Genomic DNA, 21,992 nt, shown 5'->3' on the forward strand with positions numbered 1-21,992 from the left:
TTCTTTATGATTTTTTTTTTTTTAATGACAGGGTGTCATCATGTTGACCAGGGTGGACTTTGGAAGCCCTGCTTCAGCCTCCCAAGTGGCTTTATGGACACATACCACTATGCCTAGTAGCTGTCCCCTTTGGACGTCACTCTCTGTGCATATTTCTCTCTCCCAACCTCAGCTAACTCTCTCACCAGACAGAAGCTTCCTGAGGGCTCCAACAGCCTGCCTAGCATGCTGCAGGCACTCAGTGGCTGTTTGCTGTATGAGTCGAATGTGCCTCACCCCCATGCCAGGAAGCTCTCATTTAGCTCCCTAAATAACATGGCCTCTGTATAGTGAAGCCACCCCAATATATTCAAGTCCCTGCAGATGTGTGAGAATAGGAAGAGGGCCTCACCATGTCCCCCATGTGGGGCTGGAACTCAAACTTCATAGGGGGGCAGAAGACATTGTTGTACATCTCCATGAGGCGCTGCTTATCACTGGTGGCATCCAGGTTTTCTACTGCATTCTCGATGGCATCCAGACCCTCATGCTTCGACTGTTCGAGATTTAATTCAGCAGAGAGGAAGGTGCGCAGGGCCCTGTTCAGGCTAGCATGGTAGCCTAGGTCACAACACTGCTGTGGAAGGAGAAGGCACGTGAGCACACCACGACAGCTCCAAGGCCTTACAGAAAGGACAGCTGGTCCATAGGGCAGATCTGACCACATCAATGTACCTAGCTGTGCAGAGGGAAGAAGGCTGACTCAGAATTCCAAGATCTGCAAGAGACAGAATTCTCAGTTCTTAACTCCAGATCAGTGGAGTCATACACCTACAGGACTGTGAGGTGGCTAGATGGAAGAGGTCCCATAAAGACTTCCAAATGAAATTATTTGATTCAGTGCTATTCCATAAACATGAGAAGGATTAAGAGTTAAAGACTTCTGCTGGGTGCAGAAGTGCATGCTTATAATCTCAGTAGCTCTGGAGGCTGGGGCAGGAGGATCACAAGTTCAAGGTCAGCCTCAGCAACTTAGTGAGGCCCTAAGCAACTCAGCAAGACCCTGACTCCAAATAAAATATAAAAAGGGCTAGGGATGTGGCTCAGTGGTTAAGTGACCCAGCCTAGTATCAAAAAGAGTTAAAGAATTCTGTTTCTAGGTTTGTCTGAGGTTGCATTATGACAAAATTCAATAATAACCTGCCACTCCCTGAGGATAACTGTGGTTGAATCACTACATACCAAGCACATCAGGCCATTTTAGCAGTCAGGGGTCAATAGTCCAGAGTGCTACAATAGCAGCTAATTTACACAGCCTCAGCTCCAGGTGGGAGAAGAGAATGGGAGGCTGACTCTATCAACCCACCGGCTTCCAGTGTTCTAGGACAATCCTGAACTGCACAGTAAATTTTCTATGCTGAAGCTCCTGCCCTACAGAAATAGCATTTATAATACTACTAAACAGTTGCTGGGAGCTGTGGTACAGGCTTGTAATCTCAGCAGCTCAGGAGGCTGGGATTCTCCTGAATCATGAGTTCCAAGCCAGCCTCAGCAAAAGCAAGGTGCTAAGCAGCTCAGTGAGACTCTGTCTCTAAAAAAAAATAGAAAAAAAGGGCTGGGGATGTGGCTCAGTGGTTAAGTGTCCCTGATTTCAATCCCAGGTATCAAAAACAAAACAAAGCGAAACTAAATAGTTCCAAACATAGGTGTTACTAGGAATATGCATATCACATAATGGATTCTGATTTCCTACACCAAAAATGTACAAGAGGAAATAGTATGAAAGAGGCAACTGTATAAAACACCCAACACTGAAGCAGAGGCAAGCAACCTTAGAAAAGTTGCTTGCCATCCCTGAACCTGTTTTCTTGTTAGAAAACGAACTGACTTGACAAAGCCAGTGGATTTGAGACTGTAGACCAGAGCTCTCAAGTTCTATGCCAGCTTGCTCAGGCTGCCTGTGAAAAGGGGAAGTACAACCCATGGTGTGCTCACGTGGTTGTTCATTTTTCTACTTAATATATTTTTGAGATTCTATATAAGGTCTGGTTTGAAGAAAGAATTCTTCTATTAGAGAAAAAGTCTGAAAACCTTGGATTAAAGGCAATCCCCAAGGCCCTTTTCAGCAACAGCATTCTGAAACTCTGTGATAATATTCCCCACCCCTCCAAAAGGACCCAGAGATCCAAATTCTTTGGCTAGCCTTTATCCTCTCTATTGCTTAAGCAGCTTTGAGGCCCAGACCTGAGAAGAAACGTCAGAGAAGAATCCATGGATAGAGAAGGCCATCTGTGTGACTGTCATTTCATCGCATAAGCAAGCTTCAAATTAACTCTCCCCCCAGCCTTTCCCCCTCATCATGATCACATTGGGAACAGCCACTACTGGGGAAGAAAAAGCACATGACATGCCTCCTCCTTCCAGGCATCTGACAAGATGCTCAGCAATGGAGCACCCGTTGGGCTGGGCTCTGGGTTCAGAGCCAACAGGCTCTGGCAGGTGCCTGGGCTTCAGCAGAATAATGGCAGTCACAGCTTAACTAGAGCCAGAGGATGGAAAGACATTAAATTCAGATGGGAGGGAGAAGCAAATGAAAGCTAGACAAAAGCGGCTGATTGGGAGGCTGCACGTGCAGGGGGCTCTTCCTCCTCGGAGAGATGCTGCTGAACTAGCCAGGCTGCCCTTGAACCTTAAACCCTTCCGGAGGAGCTCTCGATAGCCCCTGATGCTGGTAAGTCTAGTGACAGGTAACTGCCCACAGCATAGGGCGGGGGTTGGAAGGAAAATTAGGGGGAGGCAGGGTGCCCTTCAGAAACCTTTATGTATTTTTAGAAACTCCCCTTTCCTCTCTATTCTCACTGCCTCTGTCCTAAAAATACCTTTATCTTACACCAGTGCTGTCTGCTTCACTGTCCTAAAATGTGACTTTTATTATGCCCCTGTTAAAGAACTATTTATTTTTTTCTAAAGTAAAAATCCACCTTCCTTAGTCTGGAAATGTAAAGAAATTCTTCTCTTCACTAAGGATATTTACTACATTCTACATTCAGATCTTCACAATTACTCCCCATGAGGTCAGTATTTTCTTAGTTTTCCAGATGAGGAAGCTGAGATTGACAGGTTAAATAATTTAAGCAAGGTCAAACAGGCAGAACAAATTATAATGTGTCTGCAGTCTGCCCACCTGACATTATTCCCCTCACTTTTCTCCTTCAGCTCTTCTGGTCTAATCCAATGACATACTCTCTGTTTAAGATAGTGTTGGAGAAGCATAGGCCTCCAATCAGCTGTGTGACCATAAACAAACTACTTAATCCCTCTGAGCCTTGAATGAGGATAAGTCCAGCTGATAATAGGCAATACATTTACATATATCTGGTACTGCATATAACACCAATCATCATATCCCTAAATCCACTGACCTCTGCCCTGCAGCTCCTAGCTTTTTCTCTTCCAGAGATGTTTCCCACTCTTCTCACCTGCTAGAATTGTACCCACTCTTCAAGATCTGAATCAAATTCCCAGCCTCTGGGAAACCAACCAGCTCTGCATCCCTGGCCAACACTGCCCCAATATCCACTTGGAACTCTGCTGATAAGCCCTCACATGATACAGAATCTTGCCCTTACTCTGTGGTTTGCCATTTCCTACCACCCCAAATACACTGTATGTTTCTTGAAGACTTGACTGGTATTTTATCCTTGTTTATTACCCTTCCATACAGTAGGGCTTGCTCACAGTAGGCTTTTTGATAAAGTTTAGTTATCAATCTGATTGATACCACAAGAACCATTTCTGGCTTCTTGGGAAATAGTCTGAATACTGGCCCAAGTTAAGTGGGCGGGTGTGGCCTTTTGTTGCTTACTGTACAGGGTCTGAGGGAAGCATTGCCTCTATTTATATGACCATCCGGTAGCTTCTCTGTGCAAATGAGTGGGAGCCTGACTCACAAATGTGCCCTCCGGCTCCTCCGCACCTCCAGCTAACCTGGGCTATTTAGAATAGGTTTTCAGAGCTTTGGCCATCTATATGTCTTCAGGGGCAACAGCCAGAAACTGAGCCTTTAGCAAAGAAGCAATATCTGGTCAAGGCTAGGTAAATGAGGTTTGAATATCTCATTGTACTCCCAGGAGAATCCCAGTGCACAGAGGCAGCAAGTTATTTTGTTCACACTGGGGACAAAGCATGTTTTCCATGGCTTCTGATGAGTTCTGTGGCCACACTGGGCTCCCCTGCCTATTTCTGGGTTATACAAATGTTTGATGAAAACCCTCTCAGGGGAAATCAAATTTATAAAGAATTTAATGACAGCCCACCCAGATGTATGATAACTGGAGTCAATAGCTTACTAATCTTTTACCAGCTGATAGTCTCAAAGACCCTGGAAAGGACCTAGTAAATAAAAAGTTCATACAGAGGAAAACAGTCACTGCTCTTAATAAAATTTCCTACTGGGAAAGCCAAGTTCCTTCATGTCCAACTTGGGTATATATGATGTCATGGACCCTCTGTCCAGTTGCCTGGCCCTCACAATATTCAGGCTAAGTTTGAGGACAATGCTGTGTTCTTCATTCACCCATCTGCTCCTAGGCTGACTACGGGAACCAGAGGCATATAGGGGAGGCAAATGACATTCCAAGGTGCCTCCAGTTCTTAGATGCTATCAAGTGAGCTCAGAATGTCTTTTGGGCCTGAAGTCAAGGTTTTCCTGGTGTGTGTCAGATGTCTCACATGGACTCCTCTAGTCTGAGTTTAAATCTTACACTATACTATAAAAAGAAGTTGGAGGCTAGTCCTCGTGTTAGTGTAATGGCATTGACTAAAATAACTTCTTTTCACTTCTCTTTGCCTTAAATACAAGCTTCAAACTCCTAGAAAGAAGGCAGAATGGTATACATAACACAGATGGCAACGGACTGCAATAAGAATCATCCCATGTCTTCAAGCAAGTTCTGGATACTGTCAAGATCAAGATGCCAACATACCCAGGTTCCTTGCTCACTCCTGCTCTGTTGGTTTGTTGCCAAAGCACACATTTGGCCCTTTTCATTATAGGTCAGCAAGAAAAACAAAAGAAACTATTGATACATACAAACAACATGGATGGAGCTCAAAAAAAGCTGGGCAAAAGAAGCCATATACAAAAAATTATATACTGTATATGCCCATCTTTGTGAAATTCTACAACAGGCAACACTAACTTGTAATGAATGAAGTTACAATAGTGGTTGCCATAGGGTGAAACTGGGAAGAGACAAGAGGAACTTTCTGAGGTGACAGGAGTGTATCTTTCATCAGCTATTTATTCTAGATCTTGATAGAGATGTAGATTATAAGAATGTACAAATTTGTCAGATCTCTTGAAACTAACACTCAAATTTAGTCATCATATGCAAATGACACACTAAATGAGTATTAAAGGCACAAAAAGTGAAGCAAATCTTGGCTTAGCGGATCATTTTCTTCTTCTTTTTTCTATTCTATTCTTTCTTCAGTGATCATACCCATGTTTAGCTACATATTAAGCACTAGGGGCTATGAAGGTAAAGTAAGTATTAGTCCCTGCCCTCCTGGATCTTAGTACAGTGGCTCTCAAACTTTTGACCCTCAATTCACAAGAAGAAATATATTTTACATTGTCACCCACATATATACAGAACACCCAGGGGCACACAAGCATGCATATACACACCTAACATAAAAATTTCACAAAATAAAACCTAGCCTCACAGTGTGAGGCACCCAGACATTTTTTTCCGGACTCTAGTCTATTCATTTCAAAAAACAGGTCAGACACATGAAAGTGAATTCATGGCACCCTTAATGGATCATGACCCAAGGTGTAAAACACCTAGAGTCTATAAATACCTCTCAGGCAAAACTATTATATTCCATTTTTACCCCTGGTGCTGAGCACATAGCCTCACTCACATATTTACTGAACATTTATGGAGTAGAGTAACCTTATCAGCTTTTCCTAAAAAGAGTAACTAATCTGTCCTCACCCTACAAAAAACAAACCTCAAACAATAAACAAATCGGATACCAAAATACAACAGCAAAGAAAAAAGAACAAATGTACTACCCTGTGGCCTGGAATGCTCCACCCTAGACTTGCTGACAGTTCCCTAGACCCATGCCCTGGCTGTCCTCTTTTTTAATGGCAGTTCACACCACATCCTGTAAAGTTAGTTCTTAACAGGCCTTAAAAAATTTGATGAAAGTAAGGCCCCAAATAGCTTGCTTTTTTACACTGATTTTAAAACACCTCTCATGTCTGATGAAGAAGGTTGTGACTAATAGAGAAGTAGCCCTTGTCTTCCCCTAAGGTCAGAATTTTGGTGAAAGTGTAGGACAGGAACCCCAGGGGCAACAGAAGGGGAAGACAGCAAACCAGCATTAGAGGTGTGGCAGCCTGCACAATCTTTTCTTTTTAAAAAATATTTTAACCAAATGCAAGATAAATGGCGGGAATTGAGCATAAGAAAGAACAGATTCTCTTTCTCAGGCCAAGAACAGGCCTCTTCCCAATAGTGAGGAGTTGCTGCCCTGAGGAGAAGAGGATCTTGTTTAGGGCTCTGACCTCTTTTGAAAGACAGTGTTCAGATTAGCATCAACAAGCAGAGAGAACAAAGAGGTGCCTGAACAGAGACCAAGGCTCCACTTACCCAAGGAAGCAATGACATACAGGGCATTAACAGCCCCAAATCTACCAAATCAAAACTCCCTGGTCAAAGGGAAATAGGAATCTGTATTTTGGAAAAGTTCCCCAAGCAACTCTGATGGGGGCCAGATTTAAGTACCAATGGTCTAGTCCAGCTCTTTAGTTTGCTGGGGGGTGGAGCAGTGGGAAACCACAGAGGAGTTCCCGAACAGTTCAGCGACAGGCCAAGATGAACCAGCTATTTAGAGACCAGTGAATCTTAGATCAGACCCCCATATGATGTTGCGCAGTATGACAGGTTTGCTTGTGGAGAAACTGAGGCAGCAAGCATTTTCAGTCTGGCCAGAGGCTTGCAAGACCCAGTTGCTGTTGCTGAGAGCCCAAAGCAAATGCCAGGCCTCAAATAGGATACAGGGATACACCTGAAGCCCTAGAGACTGGGAGGCTGATGCTCCATCAGTTGCTTCTAGTTGCTTCCAATTGCTTCACTTTGATGACCAGAGGAAGAGGTAAGAAAAGTACGCCAATGTAGCTTTATCTAGGACTGGCTCTGGAATTGGGCCAGATGAAGGGTAGAGACTACAAGACTCAACTATAAGGTCTGAGGAAAACAATAGGAGGATCAAGATCAAGACTGACCCATAAGGCCAAAGATAAAAGGAGATGCCTACTTCATGCAAAACATATGTGCCTACTAACCTGCTTCTCTAGATTGTCCGTGTGCCACGTCTCAAAAAGAATGGTCCTGATGTCAGTGGCATCTGGATAATTCCTGATAGGAACATAATTTGTGGTACACTGCAGATCTGTAACCTTGTTCTCCGGGAGATGAAAGTCTCTTAACCCTCTGGACCACTAGTTTCCTCAACTACAAACTGGAGACAGCATTACTTATCCATATGGTGTTGTGATAATCAAAGGAGATAATACCAGAAAAATAAACAGTAAGTGCTACATAAATGTAAAGTATGACATTCTAACTCTAGCTCTTGTCATTACTTCACCATACAAGTTGCTGAGTATTTCCTAGAAGTCCAAAGAGTGCTGTGGTCATGGAGGTACAAATTTTGCCTCTGTCACTTTTTTTTTTTTTTTGGAACTTGGGATTGAACCCAGGGGGTGCTTTACTACTGTGCTACATCATGAGCCATTTTTATTTTGAGACAGGCTTTCACCAAGTTGCTTAGGATCTCACGAAGTTGCTGAGGCTGGCCTTGGACTTGTGATCTTCCTGCCTCAGCCTCCTGAACTTCTGGGATTACAAGGCTCCCTACTTTAAACGCGTGCCCCACTTTGAGTCTATCTTCAAATATCATTTTCCTCCTTGCACTGCCAACCTGGAGGAGGTGTCACTTACCCCAGCCTCTGAACACCTGACACCTAACACCAGGTTACTTCTGTCACTTACTAGCTCTGGGTAAGTCACCTAAACTCTCTGAATGTTAATCAATAAAACTAGAGATAATAATGTCTTCCTCCAGGGACTGTAGTGAGAAGTGAATGAAACAAACAAAATGCGTCACCCAGAACTTGGAACCTGGCAATCTCCTAACAGATCATGGCTATCATCTTTTTTGTAATTGTCTCAAAATGCCCCAGATGCCTGAACAATAGAATTGGGGAATGTGTGTCAAGGATTCTGAAGCCAGGGTAGAGGAGCCCATAGGCCCCCCAGCTTTAAGCACTTACATCAATAAGATCAGACAGGTCGTGGATGTAGTACTTGAAGACAGAGGCATTGGTTGCCTCCAAAGCCAATAAGTATTCATTCCGGGCTTTAATGGCCTTCAATTTATTCTCGGTGTACTTGGCTTGGCGCTAAAAAGGAAACAGAAGTTAAATTTTACTTTTTTTTTTTTTTTTAAAGGGGAGACTGTTCTCCGGGAAATGAAAGTACAGTACATTCAAGAACCACAACTGTGCTGCTACTCCCTATGCGCATCTGCTTTAAATTGGGTTCTAATTCTGCTTAATGAGATTCAAGGGCATAATGTAGATCAACTCAGCAAAGGTTAATGAGGCTCCCTACTTTAAATGCGTGCCCCACTTTAAGTCTATCTTCAAATATCATTCTCCATCCTTGCACTGCCAACCTGGAGGAGGTGTCACTTACCCCAGCCTCTGAACACCTGACGCCTAAAGGTGAACCCAAGGTCCTCAGTCTCCCCCCACTTCCTGAGGCAGCAAGATACTTTGCTCAATTTAGAAAATGAGCAGGGAGGGGTGACTACTGTTTCTTGTCTATGTCCTGGAGGTTGAAAACTTGGAGTGGACATGCATCCTTCAATACCTAGGATTCCTGCCAGGACAGAGAAAGGGCTCTTTTGGTAAAGGAACCCAGAGTTTCTGTGTTCTGCTCTTCTTTCCCTACTGGAAAATTTTTATCAGTCCTGCCTTCCAGAACATTCTTCCCTGCCTGTACAGCTGCTAGAGCCTACATACCTTCTCTTTCATCTTCTCAATCTTCTTCACTGAGCTCCTCCGGACATGTTTCTCTTCAATACGGACATTGGCGGTGGAGTCAGGGGAGCGTGGGGTCTGCCGGTCCTCCTGCTTCACAGATTTACCAATTTGCTTCTCCTCTTGCTTCTCGGCCTCCTTTAGTTTGCTCTGAGCACTGATGCTGTCGGCATTGTACATGTGATATGTCTTCATGACCTGCAAGACATCCCCCACCCCCACCCCAGAGGTCAAGCCAATGGGGTCAACTCTCTGCTTTACAGACTAAAAGACTCAGCCAGTCCTCTTCCCCAGGAAGCAACAACCTCATCCCCCCAAGGGAAAAATCCAGAAGGGTTTGGTTCAGCAAACACTATATAATAAAGGCAGTTCCAAAGCACAGGGAAGCAGAACTAACCCAAGGTGTCTTTTTATTGAAATGACTTCGTGTCTGCTCTTCATGTATTATTCAATTCTATTTATTACCATTTGTAATCATTAGTCTTATACGGGCCCAGGGATTTCCTATGGCTTGCTCACCTCACAATTACCCACTAGACGGAAACACCACCTCTCTCAGTGCCCCAAAGAGGGCTGCATGGCCCGTGGAGTAGTCTATACTATTTGTACCTTTCAGCTATAAAACAGGGTAGAGGAAAAGCCTCCATAGCTCTCCCAACCGTCCTGCTTCAACTGTATTATACACTTCCTCACAGCACTAGAGCAACAGCCATGGCAGTTCTTACTTTCTGAGCACATAGCATATTCCTGGCTTTGTGTAAATGTCACACACACATTTGCTCATTTCATCTGTGCAGCAGTTCTACAATCTAGACAACAACCATGAGATACTTGCATGATTCAGGTAAGAGTTAGGGAAGGAATAAAATCCCTATTAAGCATAACTAGAGTTACTACAAGAAGTAATAGAAAAAGAGGGACACCATTTTCAAATTTTCCACCAAAGCACTGTCTAGGAATTCAATTCCATTTCTTAGCAATGAGACCAGGAAGCCTGGAACTTGACCTTGTTTCCAGTCCTCCCCAAATTACTGCTTCCAGCCACATGATGCCATGCTCTGCTGGAACTTTCAAGGATATTGCTACCTTCCATCAGGGAATTACAAATGCTTGACCACAAACCTAGCCATCTGAAGTTCGAGAGTGCTGAAGTTTTGATGCTATGAAATTTCTTTGAAAGGGAGAAATAGTGTAGGAGCTGTGTGTGTGTGTGTGTGTGTGTGTGTGTGAGAGTGTATGTGTGTGTGAGTGAGTGTATGTGTGTGTGTATGTGTGTGTGTGAGACATGCATACATGTGCACATGGCTGACCACTCGCAAGGGACAGCAAGGGTACAGTATTAATATTTATAATAATCTCTACCACTTAGTGCATGCTGTGAGTCAGGGGTTCTCTGTACACCACCTCAGTGAATCCTCACAACATCTCTGTGAAAGACATGTTATTATTTCCACTCCTAAAGAGGAGGAAATGGGGCTAAAGAGATTAACTATGGCACTCAAAGTCACACGACTAGTGAGTGGCAGTCAGAATTCAAATTTAGGTCTATCAAACTTCAAAGGCCACATTCTTTACCACTAAATCACTGCATAGGACTGGAGCTGAATTAGTTGGGAGGAAAGGTTAAGTAAATTCAAGGGAGACTTGAAAAGCAAAATTGGTTTTATTTAGGAACTTGAGTTAGAGCAGTATCTCACCCAGGGGACATTTAGCAATGTCTGGAAATATTTTTGCTTGTGACACCTTGGGGATTGCTAATGGGAATGCTGCTGCACATCCTATACACAGGGTACCCCCTATAACAAAAAATTATTTGGTTCAAAATGTTAGTGGTGCCAAGGTTGAGAAAACCTGGGCTAGAGGGGCTCTGTGAGTATTCTAATCCCTTAGGATCAGTGGGAGGGGGAGGAAGGAATAAAGAATACTGAGGTATTGACAAAATCAGAGTACATTAGAATCTAAACTCTGTCTCATTTTGGATGCAGAATGCTTTAAATCAGCTTATTCTAAACCTGACACCATTTCCCATAAGATCCACTCTGCTTATACTTTGCATATTCTCTATATAGGAGAAGCAATATTAACAACTAAGGGTATTAAAAAGCTTTTCTAAGTAATTCAAACAGATCCCCAGTTTTGCAGGTTGACTAAGAAGTGGGAAAGAGGCCATCTGTTCTCCTGGCTGGAGACGGGTGGATGGGAACTCCTTTCTCTGTTTTTTTTTTTTTTTCACCTGATTCTGACAAAGGCATTCAAATGCTCAAGTAAATAAGTTGTGAAAGTTAATGATTTTTAAGAATGTGATTTCCCATTTTATGATGAAAGAGGAAATATTATGAATGAACATGACAGACAAAGGAGCTCAAAGAATAGTGCCAACAACAAACAGATGAGGTAATAAAAATCAATAATTTATATTGTTCCTTCCGAACCCAAAAGTACTTAAAGAACTCTCTCATTAAAAGATTTTAAAAGCTAGGCACGGTGGCACATGACTGGAAACCCAAATACCCATGAGGCAAGAGAATTACAAGATCAAGGTCAGCCTTGGCAACTTAGGGAGACCCTATCTCAAAACAAAGCATTGGATGGCAGAGTATCCCTGGTCTAATCCCCAATACCCCTCCCCACCAAAGAAAGAGTAAAATATTATCTACTCTAAGAAACTAAAACTTCCTAAGGAAAATATGTCATGTACACATGGTAGCTTTACCATCAAATGGTTGCCCAAATGACTTAATGACAATGAATCATCTACTCTGTGGAAAATGTGGAAGAAATGTTACTTGTGCCCTCTAACTCAAGGGAAAACTGAAGCACCCAGAGGCTGAAGCTTAAATAAGTAATAGTGAACAACTGGGGAAACAGGAAAATCAAGGTAAGACTTAGAGAAACATATATAGTGAGCAAATAAATTAGAGGAGAAACTCAGAATTCTAAATTCTCAGTTCTTCAAAGAACACTCACTTTACTTTGAAAAACTAAATACTAAATTCATGCATTTAGCTCTGTTACCTCCATAAGTTACACTAAAAGGACAGAAAAGAGTTTTCATTATTACTTTTTTTTTGGTACTAGGGATTGAATTCAGGGTAGCTCTATCACAGAGTTACTGCCCAGTCCTTTTTATTTGTTGTTTTGTGACGGAGTCTTGCTAAATTGCATAGCTGGCCTCCAATTTGCAATCTTTCAGTCTTAGCCTCCAGAGTTGCTGGGATTACAGGAATGCACTACCATTCCTGGATATTACTAATTTTTTAGGTGTAAACTGAGGAAAACAAAAAGAAAGAATCAAACTCTGACAAGCAGATAAGCAAGTAGTAACTGACCTACTGAATCCTAAATCAATAGTAGGGAGAGCCAAGAAGCAACCAGACATATCGCAGATGTCTCAAGAGAAATAGGTGGCAGCGGGATGAAGGTGGAGCTAAAAACAAGAAATTACTGAAAGCCTGAGAAAGTCAGATCCCAAATCCCCTCCCTAATCACAATGGGTGACTGAGGCTTATTTCTTAGAAAGTGGCCACAAACTGGGGAATACCAGGCTCATCTGAGGATAGGAGTACTAAACTTAAACCAGGAGGATCAATGGCAACTTCTGTACTGAATGCTGAGATGGCCCAGACCTCTTTCAATTCAGTCTCCAGACATAAGTGGGAGATCAAAAGAACCATCTCTTAGTAATCTATCCAGGATAAAAGATTAAAAAAAAATACTGATGCTGGGGCTTCCCCAAAGACATGGCCCCTACAGTGAAGGCCATGGTCAACACAGGACTTTTCAGTGCCTTACTTTAAAATATGATCAGCCAGCTATGGATTACCAGACATTTAAGGAAAATATGTAAATACACAGAACTGAACAAGCAATTTAGAAGAAATAGTTTACAGACAGAATAAAACTTTGAAAATAATCTATTAGCAATAGCCTCAAGAGATGAATAAGAAATATAAAGATATTTCATCATGAACAATGGATGGGATTGTTTTTCCCTGGATGGGTATAAAAGGAAAAAAAATGGGAACATATAGAGAAGACTAAGAGTTCTTAGCAATTAAGATTCAACTCAAATGCCTTTCCAAGGAGCCTAATTCATGCTCTTCTCTCATGCAGATTATAAGAGCTCTTACTTAATTTTTTACTTGCTGTCTTATTTTTATGTCTCCCCCTATCAAAACTAAATGTCTTGAGTTTAGGGACACCTCTTTGTATTCCCACTGTCCAGTGCCAGGATCAAACAGACAAGCAGAGTTGGAGGACTATTAGCTGCCACTGCTTCAGGGGAACAGGTGCTGAACACCAGGCTGAAGTAGCTTGCAGTAAAACAGCTGCTACACAAGTCAAGGGGACATATACTGTAGCACAAAACCTCTAGGTGACAACAGCTCCAGAGTGTCCCAATCTCCTCTTCTCTTTCAAGTCCAGGGTTTCCTTGACTCTTCATATTTAGCCAATCCATGTGGCTTCTGTGCCTCTACATATCCTTCTGCATCTGCACATCCTTCCTGTAGGGCCTTTCTGGACTTTTCCAGATAGTCTCTGAGTGCAACTGAGGCAGACAATCCCAGAGTTCTTTAGGAAGCAGTGGGCTCTGACTTCAAAGGCATTCCTAGAGCATCAGTCAGAGAATGAAAACCACTTATCCCCTGGTTTCCAAGCTAGCCAGTTCATGATGGGGGAGAAACACGTGCAGAAGATTGCTCTCTGAATAGCAGCTGTGGAAGTGGCCCTGGCACAGAATGCCAAGTCAGGGAAATCAAAGCCCTTCAGGCAGAAAAGAGGAAGGTGCAGAGGGGCAGCTGGCCACTTATGGTGGGATTCTGGGCTTCTCATCCAAAGGCATCTTTATTTGGAACACCTGGGTTTGGCCCCTTGGTTCATCAGGTTCAAAAGTACTTAAATTACCAACCCGTGGGTAATTGGTTCCCAAAAAGAATTATTCATGGACATAAGGGGCAAGTGTGAAGTAAGAAGGGCACTGGTAAATATGGCAGATCTCTTACATCCTTGATTCCCTTTTTTTTAGTGCCCACAAATAATTTCTATTGCCTACAGGGGTGGGGGGGGGAGAGAGAGAAAGAAAGAGAGAGAGAGAGAGAGAGAGAGAGAGAGAGAGAGAGAGAGAGAGAGAGAGACAGACAGACACTGACTCTTACTTTCCTACAGAGCAAACAGAGGTAAAGTTCCTTACAAGAATTCTTTCTTATTCTCTTCCTAACTCCTCTGAGAGTGTCCACAGCTAGCAGCTTCTCTAAGCCAATATACAGTAGTGCCGGCTTCCTACTTGATGAGACCACTATCCCACCACAGTGACAAATCATCCTGTTTTACTCAGGACAAATCATCCTGTTTTACTCAGGACTTTCCCAGTTTTAGCACTGAAAGTCTCATGTCCCAAGAAACACTTCAGTCCTAGGTTGAAGGGTTCCACATCCCAATCCCATGTGCCTTTATTCAAACCAGTCAAAAGCTAATGTCACCCCTGTAGAAGAAACAACTCTTAGTTCTATTCTTTGAACCCTTTAATAGTCTACAGACAGAATCTGTGAATTAATTTGATCCTTAACTGTAGTCTGATATTTCTGAAATTATAACTCCCCCAATGAGCCCATCCCCCAGGATATGGAGATACCTGACATCAGGATCATAGACATTAGGGTATCCCACGTTCATATAGCTAGCAGTCAACAATCTATGTTGCCTAATTCAGGAGACTCTAGTCACCAGACACAGATGTCTCAAACTTAGTACTACTGACATTTTGGGGGAGATAATTCTTTGTCGTGATGGAATATCCTGGACATTGCAGGATATTAGTAGCACTCTTGGCCTCTACTTACTAGATTTTAGTTGTCCAGTTCTGACAACTAAAAATACTGCAGACACTGCCAAAAGTCCTTTTGGTGGTGGTGGTGGGGAATTACCCTGCATGGGAATCATTGCATCATACTGTTCTGCTTTCTCTGGAACTTTCTGGTGTCCTCTACTCTTTTCTTCTCTTCCCATCACCTCTTTGAGGAATATATCAAATTTTTACATAGATCTTAGACAGATTATAAGACTGTGTACCAAGGTACCTCACAACAGGAGACACCATACTTAGCCAATTCTCAGTTTGAATATCAGTGGGAATATTCTAGCTCTGCATAGACTGCTTACTGGCCTATATGGGGTGGCCTGAGGATTGTAGTTAGAGGTACAAACTTGGTACTCAGACCAGAGTAGCAAGTTCCAGGATTTTCTTCTTTACTCTGGCATTGCCTGTACCCTTTTGCTTACTTTTTAAGTCATAGCTTATGAGGAGATCTAGGACTCTGGGTAAAAGCTAACAGATGGTCACTATTCCTCCTTTGCTGTCTTAAGTCCCATGGCCAAAGGAGCACACTAGATTTGAGTGGGTCTGGGGTTTTCTGGTATCCAACCAACTCGCCCCTAGAAAGAGCTGTAAATAGCGGAGGTCAAAGATGTTTATGGGAAAATATAAGAATTCCTATAATGACATGTGTCATCTTCCATCTTAGTGAATTCTCTGCCAGAAAAAAGGAATAATAGCTCTTGTTGGTGCCTAGAAGATGCTCTAAAAATAAAGAGCAGAAGCACTGAAAAGACCAAATTCAGGAAACTCTTCCAATCTGAAAATGGTTCCCATCCGTGTGCTTCTATTTTTAAAAGACATCAACTGCATTTGAGAAAAATGAAAACCCGGGAGCTGAACCAAAGGGTACCCTGCTGTCTACTTGGTTGTCTTCATAGCAGAAGAGTCACAGAGTAGAAATTCACAATGAACCGAGCTCTGCTGCAGACAGGTCAGATGACCACACTACACTATTTACTTGCTTAGCAGTTGCCATGACAAAACGGACACGCCTGGGCTCTGGACCAAGAACATGGAATTCTCTGACCCCAGATGCCTGTTACGTATGTCGCTGCTGCCTGCTTTCCTGTGAATTAAAGAAAGATAGGAAGGAAGGGACAGAGGGAGAGAGAAAAGGAGGAAAAGAAGCAAGGAGGGAGGAAGGAAGGAAGGAAGGAAGAAAGCGAAGAGGGGAGGGAGGGAATAAACAAATGAACACAGAAAACCAATTTCACCTCCAAATAGGATGGGACAACCCTGGAAAATGACACACAGGGCTGATATAACAGAGCTGGAGAAGGGATCCCTGTCAGGTGCTGCACAATTGAAGTATTCCACTTATGGGAGCAGGAATTTCCTTGATGTACGTGTACGTGTGTGTGTGTGTGTGTGTGTGTGTTTATTATAACTACAGAATGTGGCTGGGGGAGAACAAGACCACAAACACATCTCAGAGCATGAAGAAGCACCCATCATCCACTGAAGTGCCAGGTGTCTCAGAACAGACTGGGCTCTCTCCTCCAAGCCCACAGCCTGCGTCTTCACGGTGGGCTCTGCCTGTCTGAACAGGACCCTTATGCTGGGACATTTAGGAGTCTACACTTCCCTCTACAGCATTTGCTCTAATCTCAAATCAAGATCAATCCAAGATCTGACATAAAACTTGGACGATAAGTGCTTCCAAGAGGCAAATGTTAATGGTGCAATACAGGCTGTGTCCCTTGCCATTAAAATTGGGGTCCCTGGTTGCTGCTGCTAATGGTGTCAGCTGGGTTGGTGACCTAGCCGTTGACTGGTGTTTTGAGGTGATGCCTCAAATGAAGCCAGGGTGAACTTGCAGTGGAGGAAGGATATTATTCTGAGGAAGTGTTTTTGGGGCTTGTTCGTTTTGAAAATCAAGAGTGTGAACAAAGAAATGGGTGGGGTCACCCCCAATAGAGAGCATGCACTGTCCTCAACCTCAGCTCAGTTCAAGGCTGCTGACGTGACTATGGCTGCCAGCTGCCAAATGCTGCTTCCCTCTGCTTGTTAAAGAGCCCAGCAACCCATCTGATTTACCGAATAGAGCTCGTTCAGGACCTTCATCAAATCATCTTGGAGCTGCTGGCCGACTTCTTTACTCTGCAAGGAAAGAGGAATGAAGGTTAATTGGGAAACAGAAGGAGGGAGGAGGGGGCAACAAAGGCAAGAGCAGCACTGGCTCTACAAATAACACAGACTCAATTAAGGCCCATTATTTAACCCAGCAAATCAGATAACCACTCGGTTCAGACCCAATTATGGTCAGATTACTCAAAGAGTTTTAATAAAATGAAATGTGCCCTTTCTGTAGCCCAGCAAAAGCAATCGTGTAGAGGGAAAATGGGTTATAGCCTTTGATTTTTCAATTGGTCCCCAAAGAGCAGGCCTGAAAGCCACATCCTACCTAGCAACAGTTGTTAGGTGGAGCATGCCTTCTCAGATACTTGTAGACAAACATGCCAAAGGATTACAAAGGAAAGATGCATAATAGGATGAGAGAGGAAAAAGCACATCAACATTCAAGGACTTCAAAGTCCCTAACTAAATAAGTTCAAGCAGGAAGGAATTGTACTTCTCACTGGCTTTATTTCTACTCCAAACTCTCAAGGAAGTGGTTCTTCAATAATGACTGCTTGCAACCTGAGCTAACGGTACCCGATTCTGATAATATCTGTTAAGGGGTCTTCAACTGGTTAATCCTGAGCAGTGGTAGCTCTCAGATTCTGTGTTGCTGCCACCCAGGGCTGGCATCTAACCACAGAGAACAGTAGAAATAGAGAAGAATGAGGAAGCAGGAAGGAAAGAGTCATGGCTTCTGAACAGAATGTTATATGCCAAGCCCAAGGGAGCAGGGGATAAAACCGATTGGCCTCACGGTGGAATTGATAAGGAAAGCCCTTGTTGTATCTTCTGCCAGGCCCCTCTAATTCTTTACTATAAAAATTCAGATACCAGCATCTTTGTAACAGAAGTTATAATACTGTCTTGGCATAGCTAAATGCCCAGGCAAGAAGGGATGTGCCCTTTTATTCAGAAACAAAATCATTATAAATCTTGCTTTTTTTCCCAAGATGCATACATCTTTGTCTTAAAAATACCTTTTCTGATTACAAAAGTAATATATTTATTATAACAAGGAAAGTGGAAAAACCATCAAAAGAGAAAACAAAGTAACCCTGACTTCCTACCACTAAAAAAATCATCACTCTAGACAATGGTAAAATATTTTTCTAATTTTCCCTTTCATTATTATTTTTACAAAGTTGGGATTGCATTATAAACACTGTTTGGGAATTTATTTGCTTAACTGTATATTGTGAACATTTCTCCATCATTCTTCTATAATATTATAATACATTAGGCTGAGATAGCTCCTCTTCTTAGGTATTTGCTTCCAAAGTTTTGTGACAGAAAATGCTGTATTAAATTGCTTTATATATAATCTATGCACACTGTTTTTATTATTTTCTACTAGAAATAACAGTGGGTCAGAGAGTACTCATTTGTAGCATTAAATTGCCTTTGAGAAATACTGTACCAATTAAAAATACTGCCAGAGGCATGTAAGAATGCTTAGTTCATTTTTTTTTTTTTTTGGTCTTGACAACCAAAAATCTTTGCCAATTTAGGGAACTGTGATGTGGTATCTCTTGCAATCTGCAGTTCTTTGATTCTAGTGAGCCTGAACATTTTTAAAAACATGTTTATCAGACATTTCATTTTTTCTGTTATGGTTTGCCATTTTTTCCAATAAGGAATTCTCTGCCCATTTTTTTTCTAGTAAGGTATTCATTATGGAATATAACATAGGTGTGCCTTCCATCATAGGTGGTCCTCCAGTAGTAGAGAATGGAGTGGATTAGAGAATGGAGTGGAAGGAAACCTGAATTGGCAATCATAAGAGTCTCCTTCTATTCCCAGCTCTTCTACCACCTGCTATAACCTTAGGCACCCTGGTTAATCTCTTTGCATCTCTCGTTTTCTCTTCCATAAAATGATAGGCCTCTGCCACTACGATTCTACATGATTTTTTGCCTAGCTCCTTGCATCCATATTCCATTCAAACACAACCCCTTTAGTGTATAATGGGTTGGCTGTCTTCACACCATAGAGTAGCAGATAATGGGCAAGTTCTCCTCAGGGACTCAGTTGCTCTGCAAAACAGAGGGCTTCAGGGGCACTTTTCTGGTCTTGAATTTATCACTCCTAGTGTCTGTCATCCAGTGACCTCAACCACTGGAGGAAGCCACAGGAGGGAATGCCTTTCCTGCACACACTCACACCCCAGCCTCACCCATCTTGAGGAGAGCTGAGCTCCACTGAAGCAGCTGAGGCCCAAGGAGGTGAAGTAAGGAGAAATGACTCACCACCAGCCTAGGAGTCAGCAACAGGGTCAGGAAGTGACCACGAGTATCACTTCCCACCACCCTGCCCTGCTGCCTCCAGGCTGGCCTCCCCCCACACCCCACCAGCCTTCCAGCCTCTCCTACCACCTCCTTATGCTAAATGGCAGAGGTTAAGGGGGAAAAGTGCCTGATGCTCTACCCTGTAGCTTATCCACAACTTAAAACAACCCCAGTCCCGCAGGAGTGGAGGAGAAAGGAGTGAGGAAGAGGGAAGGAAAGCCTAACCAATAAAATAGCAATTAAGCCAGGCAGATGTTTCCTTTCATGTGCTGATTAGCTGGGAGGACCACTCAACTCTTACCCTGTTTATTTGAACAGGGCTCAAGTGATCTGACTTACCACTCCCTCTGCCAGAGAGCTGGGCTGGGAATACTCCTGTAGTTAACCCAGTTAAAATGCACAGTAAAGCTCCTAGCAATCAGGAGCAATTCTGACCCAGGGAGAGGGACGAAGTGGGCAGTGTCTCTCCTTTCACTGATACAAGGCTGGCCTTCTCTATTTCAGAAACCTTAACTGTGCGCCTTTAAGGAAAAGCACAGCGCAGGAAGGGCTTCCGTACTGGCCACTGTGGAGAGGTTGACCGAGCTGGGAAGCTACAAGGGGCTCCACCCAGAGACAAGGGGCACATTTATTCCTCAGAACAACAAAATCTGATGAGGCCCAGAACAGGACAATGAAGACTGTGGAGCCTTTCCGTTTCCTGTAAAGAAGCAAGGGGTCTCTAGGCAGGGAAGAAAAAGAATTTACAGTGCAGTCTTTGTGCACTAATATTCAGCCTGCATCTCTTTTCTTTAAAATTTCTTGGAAGAGAATGAGTCATCTAAACATTGCAGGAAACCAAACAGAAGTCAGGGAAAAAATTACTTTGGGTAAAGTTTTTCTCTTAAATGTTTGCATAGTAATTTTTGCCTGGAAAAAAAAAGTACCTAAATTTAGAACAGAGATGTGGTACAGTGACCAATGCTGGTCCTATGGAATAGGAAGTGTGATGGTGTGCTCAGGCCTGGATATTTTATTTTGAAACTTACCATAACCCTTTGGCTAGAGTGAGTTTCGAGGGGGCCCCCATTCTGCCTGCTGCTGGGGCTAAGGCGAGGCTGATGAGAAGACATTGAAATTGCAACAGCTCCTGCCAAAATGGGTAGGGAATCTTCCTTTTCCAACATATAATAGCAACGGACAACGGAACTGAAATGCACAGCCTCATTTCCCCAAGACTGTAATGTTCCAAAGCCCCCTTGCTCACAGAATAGATACAGCAGCAGAAATGTTCTAAAATATGAGGCTACATATCTGGAATGCCTGGACACTGGGCTGGTCACTCATCTTTAGACCTCTTTAAGCCAACACATCTGCTGAGCTTTGGTGAGTTTAGTTTTTCCCAAAGAACAACAATTATGAAAAGGCTTTATTTTTATTTATTTTATTTTATTAGAGGGGTATTGAGGATTGAACTCAGGGGCACTCGGCCCTGAGCCATATCTCCAGCCCTATTTTGTATTTTATTTAGAGACAGGGTCTCACTGAGTTGCTTAGTGCCTCGTTTTATGCTGAGGCTCACTTTGAACTCCTGATCCTCCTGCCTCAGCCTCCAGAGCCGCTGGAATTACAGGCATGGGCCACCAGGCCCGGCTTTAAAACCAGTCATCATCATCAGAGGGATCCCCATTACCTGAGTCTAAGTTACTCAGATCAGTACAGTGTGTTTTCCAAGAAGCCGGTGGGGTAGGGCTGCTTTTTATTGGCTCCCTACACTACAAAGCTATGTTATTTGACAGTCATAAATTAACCCCATTTGCATGAAAGGGAGGGAAAAAAGGAAGACAAGTCTTCACCCTGTGGTGAGAACTAATTTCAGCCTGTCCAGGGGCTGAGCCTGTCAGCAGGTAGAAACAGTGGGTCATTTAGCTGTGTTGATTAGCCTATGTCAGCGCTTTTCCAAAAAGGAATCCAATTTTCAAGGACACAGATCTCCTTCACCAGTGCTAGCATCCCCTCCTCACCCATAAGATACTTCAGAGGCCAACTGTTAAAACAAATCCAGTTAAAAACTGACTACATTTACAGATTTCAAAAGAAAGGGACATGAGCCTCCTATTTAAGCTCTAGCAGCAGGAGAAGCACCATTAGATGCAGGTTGAAGGTTTCAGGGGCACTTGCTCACCACTTCAAAGAGACCACATTTCCTGAGCTCCTGCTTTGCCCCAACTGCTTTTGATGGGGAGGATAGGACTCAAAGGAGTGGCTGTGGGCAGCAGGGCCAATGCTAGGTGGTGGCCCTTATTGTATCTGGCCACTCTTCCACATATTTCAGTCCACCAAAATGGTAGTGGAGTATAGTGCTGAGACTGCAGGGTTGCTTCAGGTGGTGATCCAGCAGGTCAGCTCTCAGGAATGATTTCTAGATTTTTCCATCAACAACACTCCTTGCATACATTTCTATTGCCCATTCACTTACCTGTTAGGGTACCAACTGTGGCTCTAGGAAGGTTGAGCTACAGTTACAGCCTTATACTCTGGGAAGACCAAGGTTATATAATATTCAATTACAGGGGTGGGGTGGGGTGGTGTATGGCTCAGTGGAAGGCTACTTGCCTGCCTTGTGCAA

At 43.2% G+C, this 21,992-nt stretch overlaps 1 protein-coding gene across 2 annotated transcripts in view; it reads right to left on the bottom strand.

Moving 5' to 3' along the window:
* Nucleotides 1–21,992, bottom strand: part of Srgap2 (SLIT-ROBO Rho GTPase activating protein 2) — a 240,927-nt gene that overhangs the window by 59,674 nt on the left and 159,261 nt on the right. For both annotated transcript variants that reach the window (XM_026387464.2, XM_026387465.2), the window contains exons 5-8: nucleotides 17,016–17,078; nucleotides 9,086–9,301; nucleotides 8,333–8,461; nucleotides 392–616 (exon numbers count right to left, since the gene is read on the bottom strand). In XM_026387464.2, the coding sequence (XP_026243249.1) occupies nucleotides 392–616; nucleotides 8,333–8,461; nucleotides 9,086–9,301; nucleotides 17,016–17,078 (633 nt within the window). The remainder of the gene's footprint in view (nucleotides 1–391; nucleotides 617–8,332; nucleotides 8,462–9,085; nucleotides 9,302–17,015; nucleotides 17,079–21,992) is intronic.

The sequence above is a fragment of the Urocitellus parryii genome, chromosome 9 (genome assembly GCF_045843805.1).
Source record: "Urocitellus parryii isolate mUroPar1 chromosome 9, mUroPar1.hap1, whole genome shotgun sequence".
In the NCBI taxonomy this organism is placed as follows: domain Eukaryota; kingdom Metazoa; phylum Chordata; class Mammalia; order Rodentia; family Sciuridae; genus Urocitellus; species Urocitellus parryii.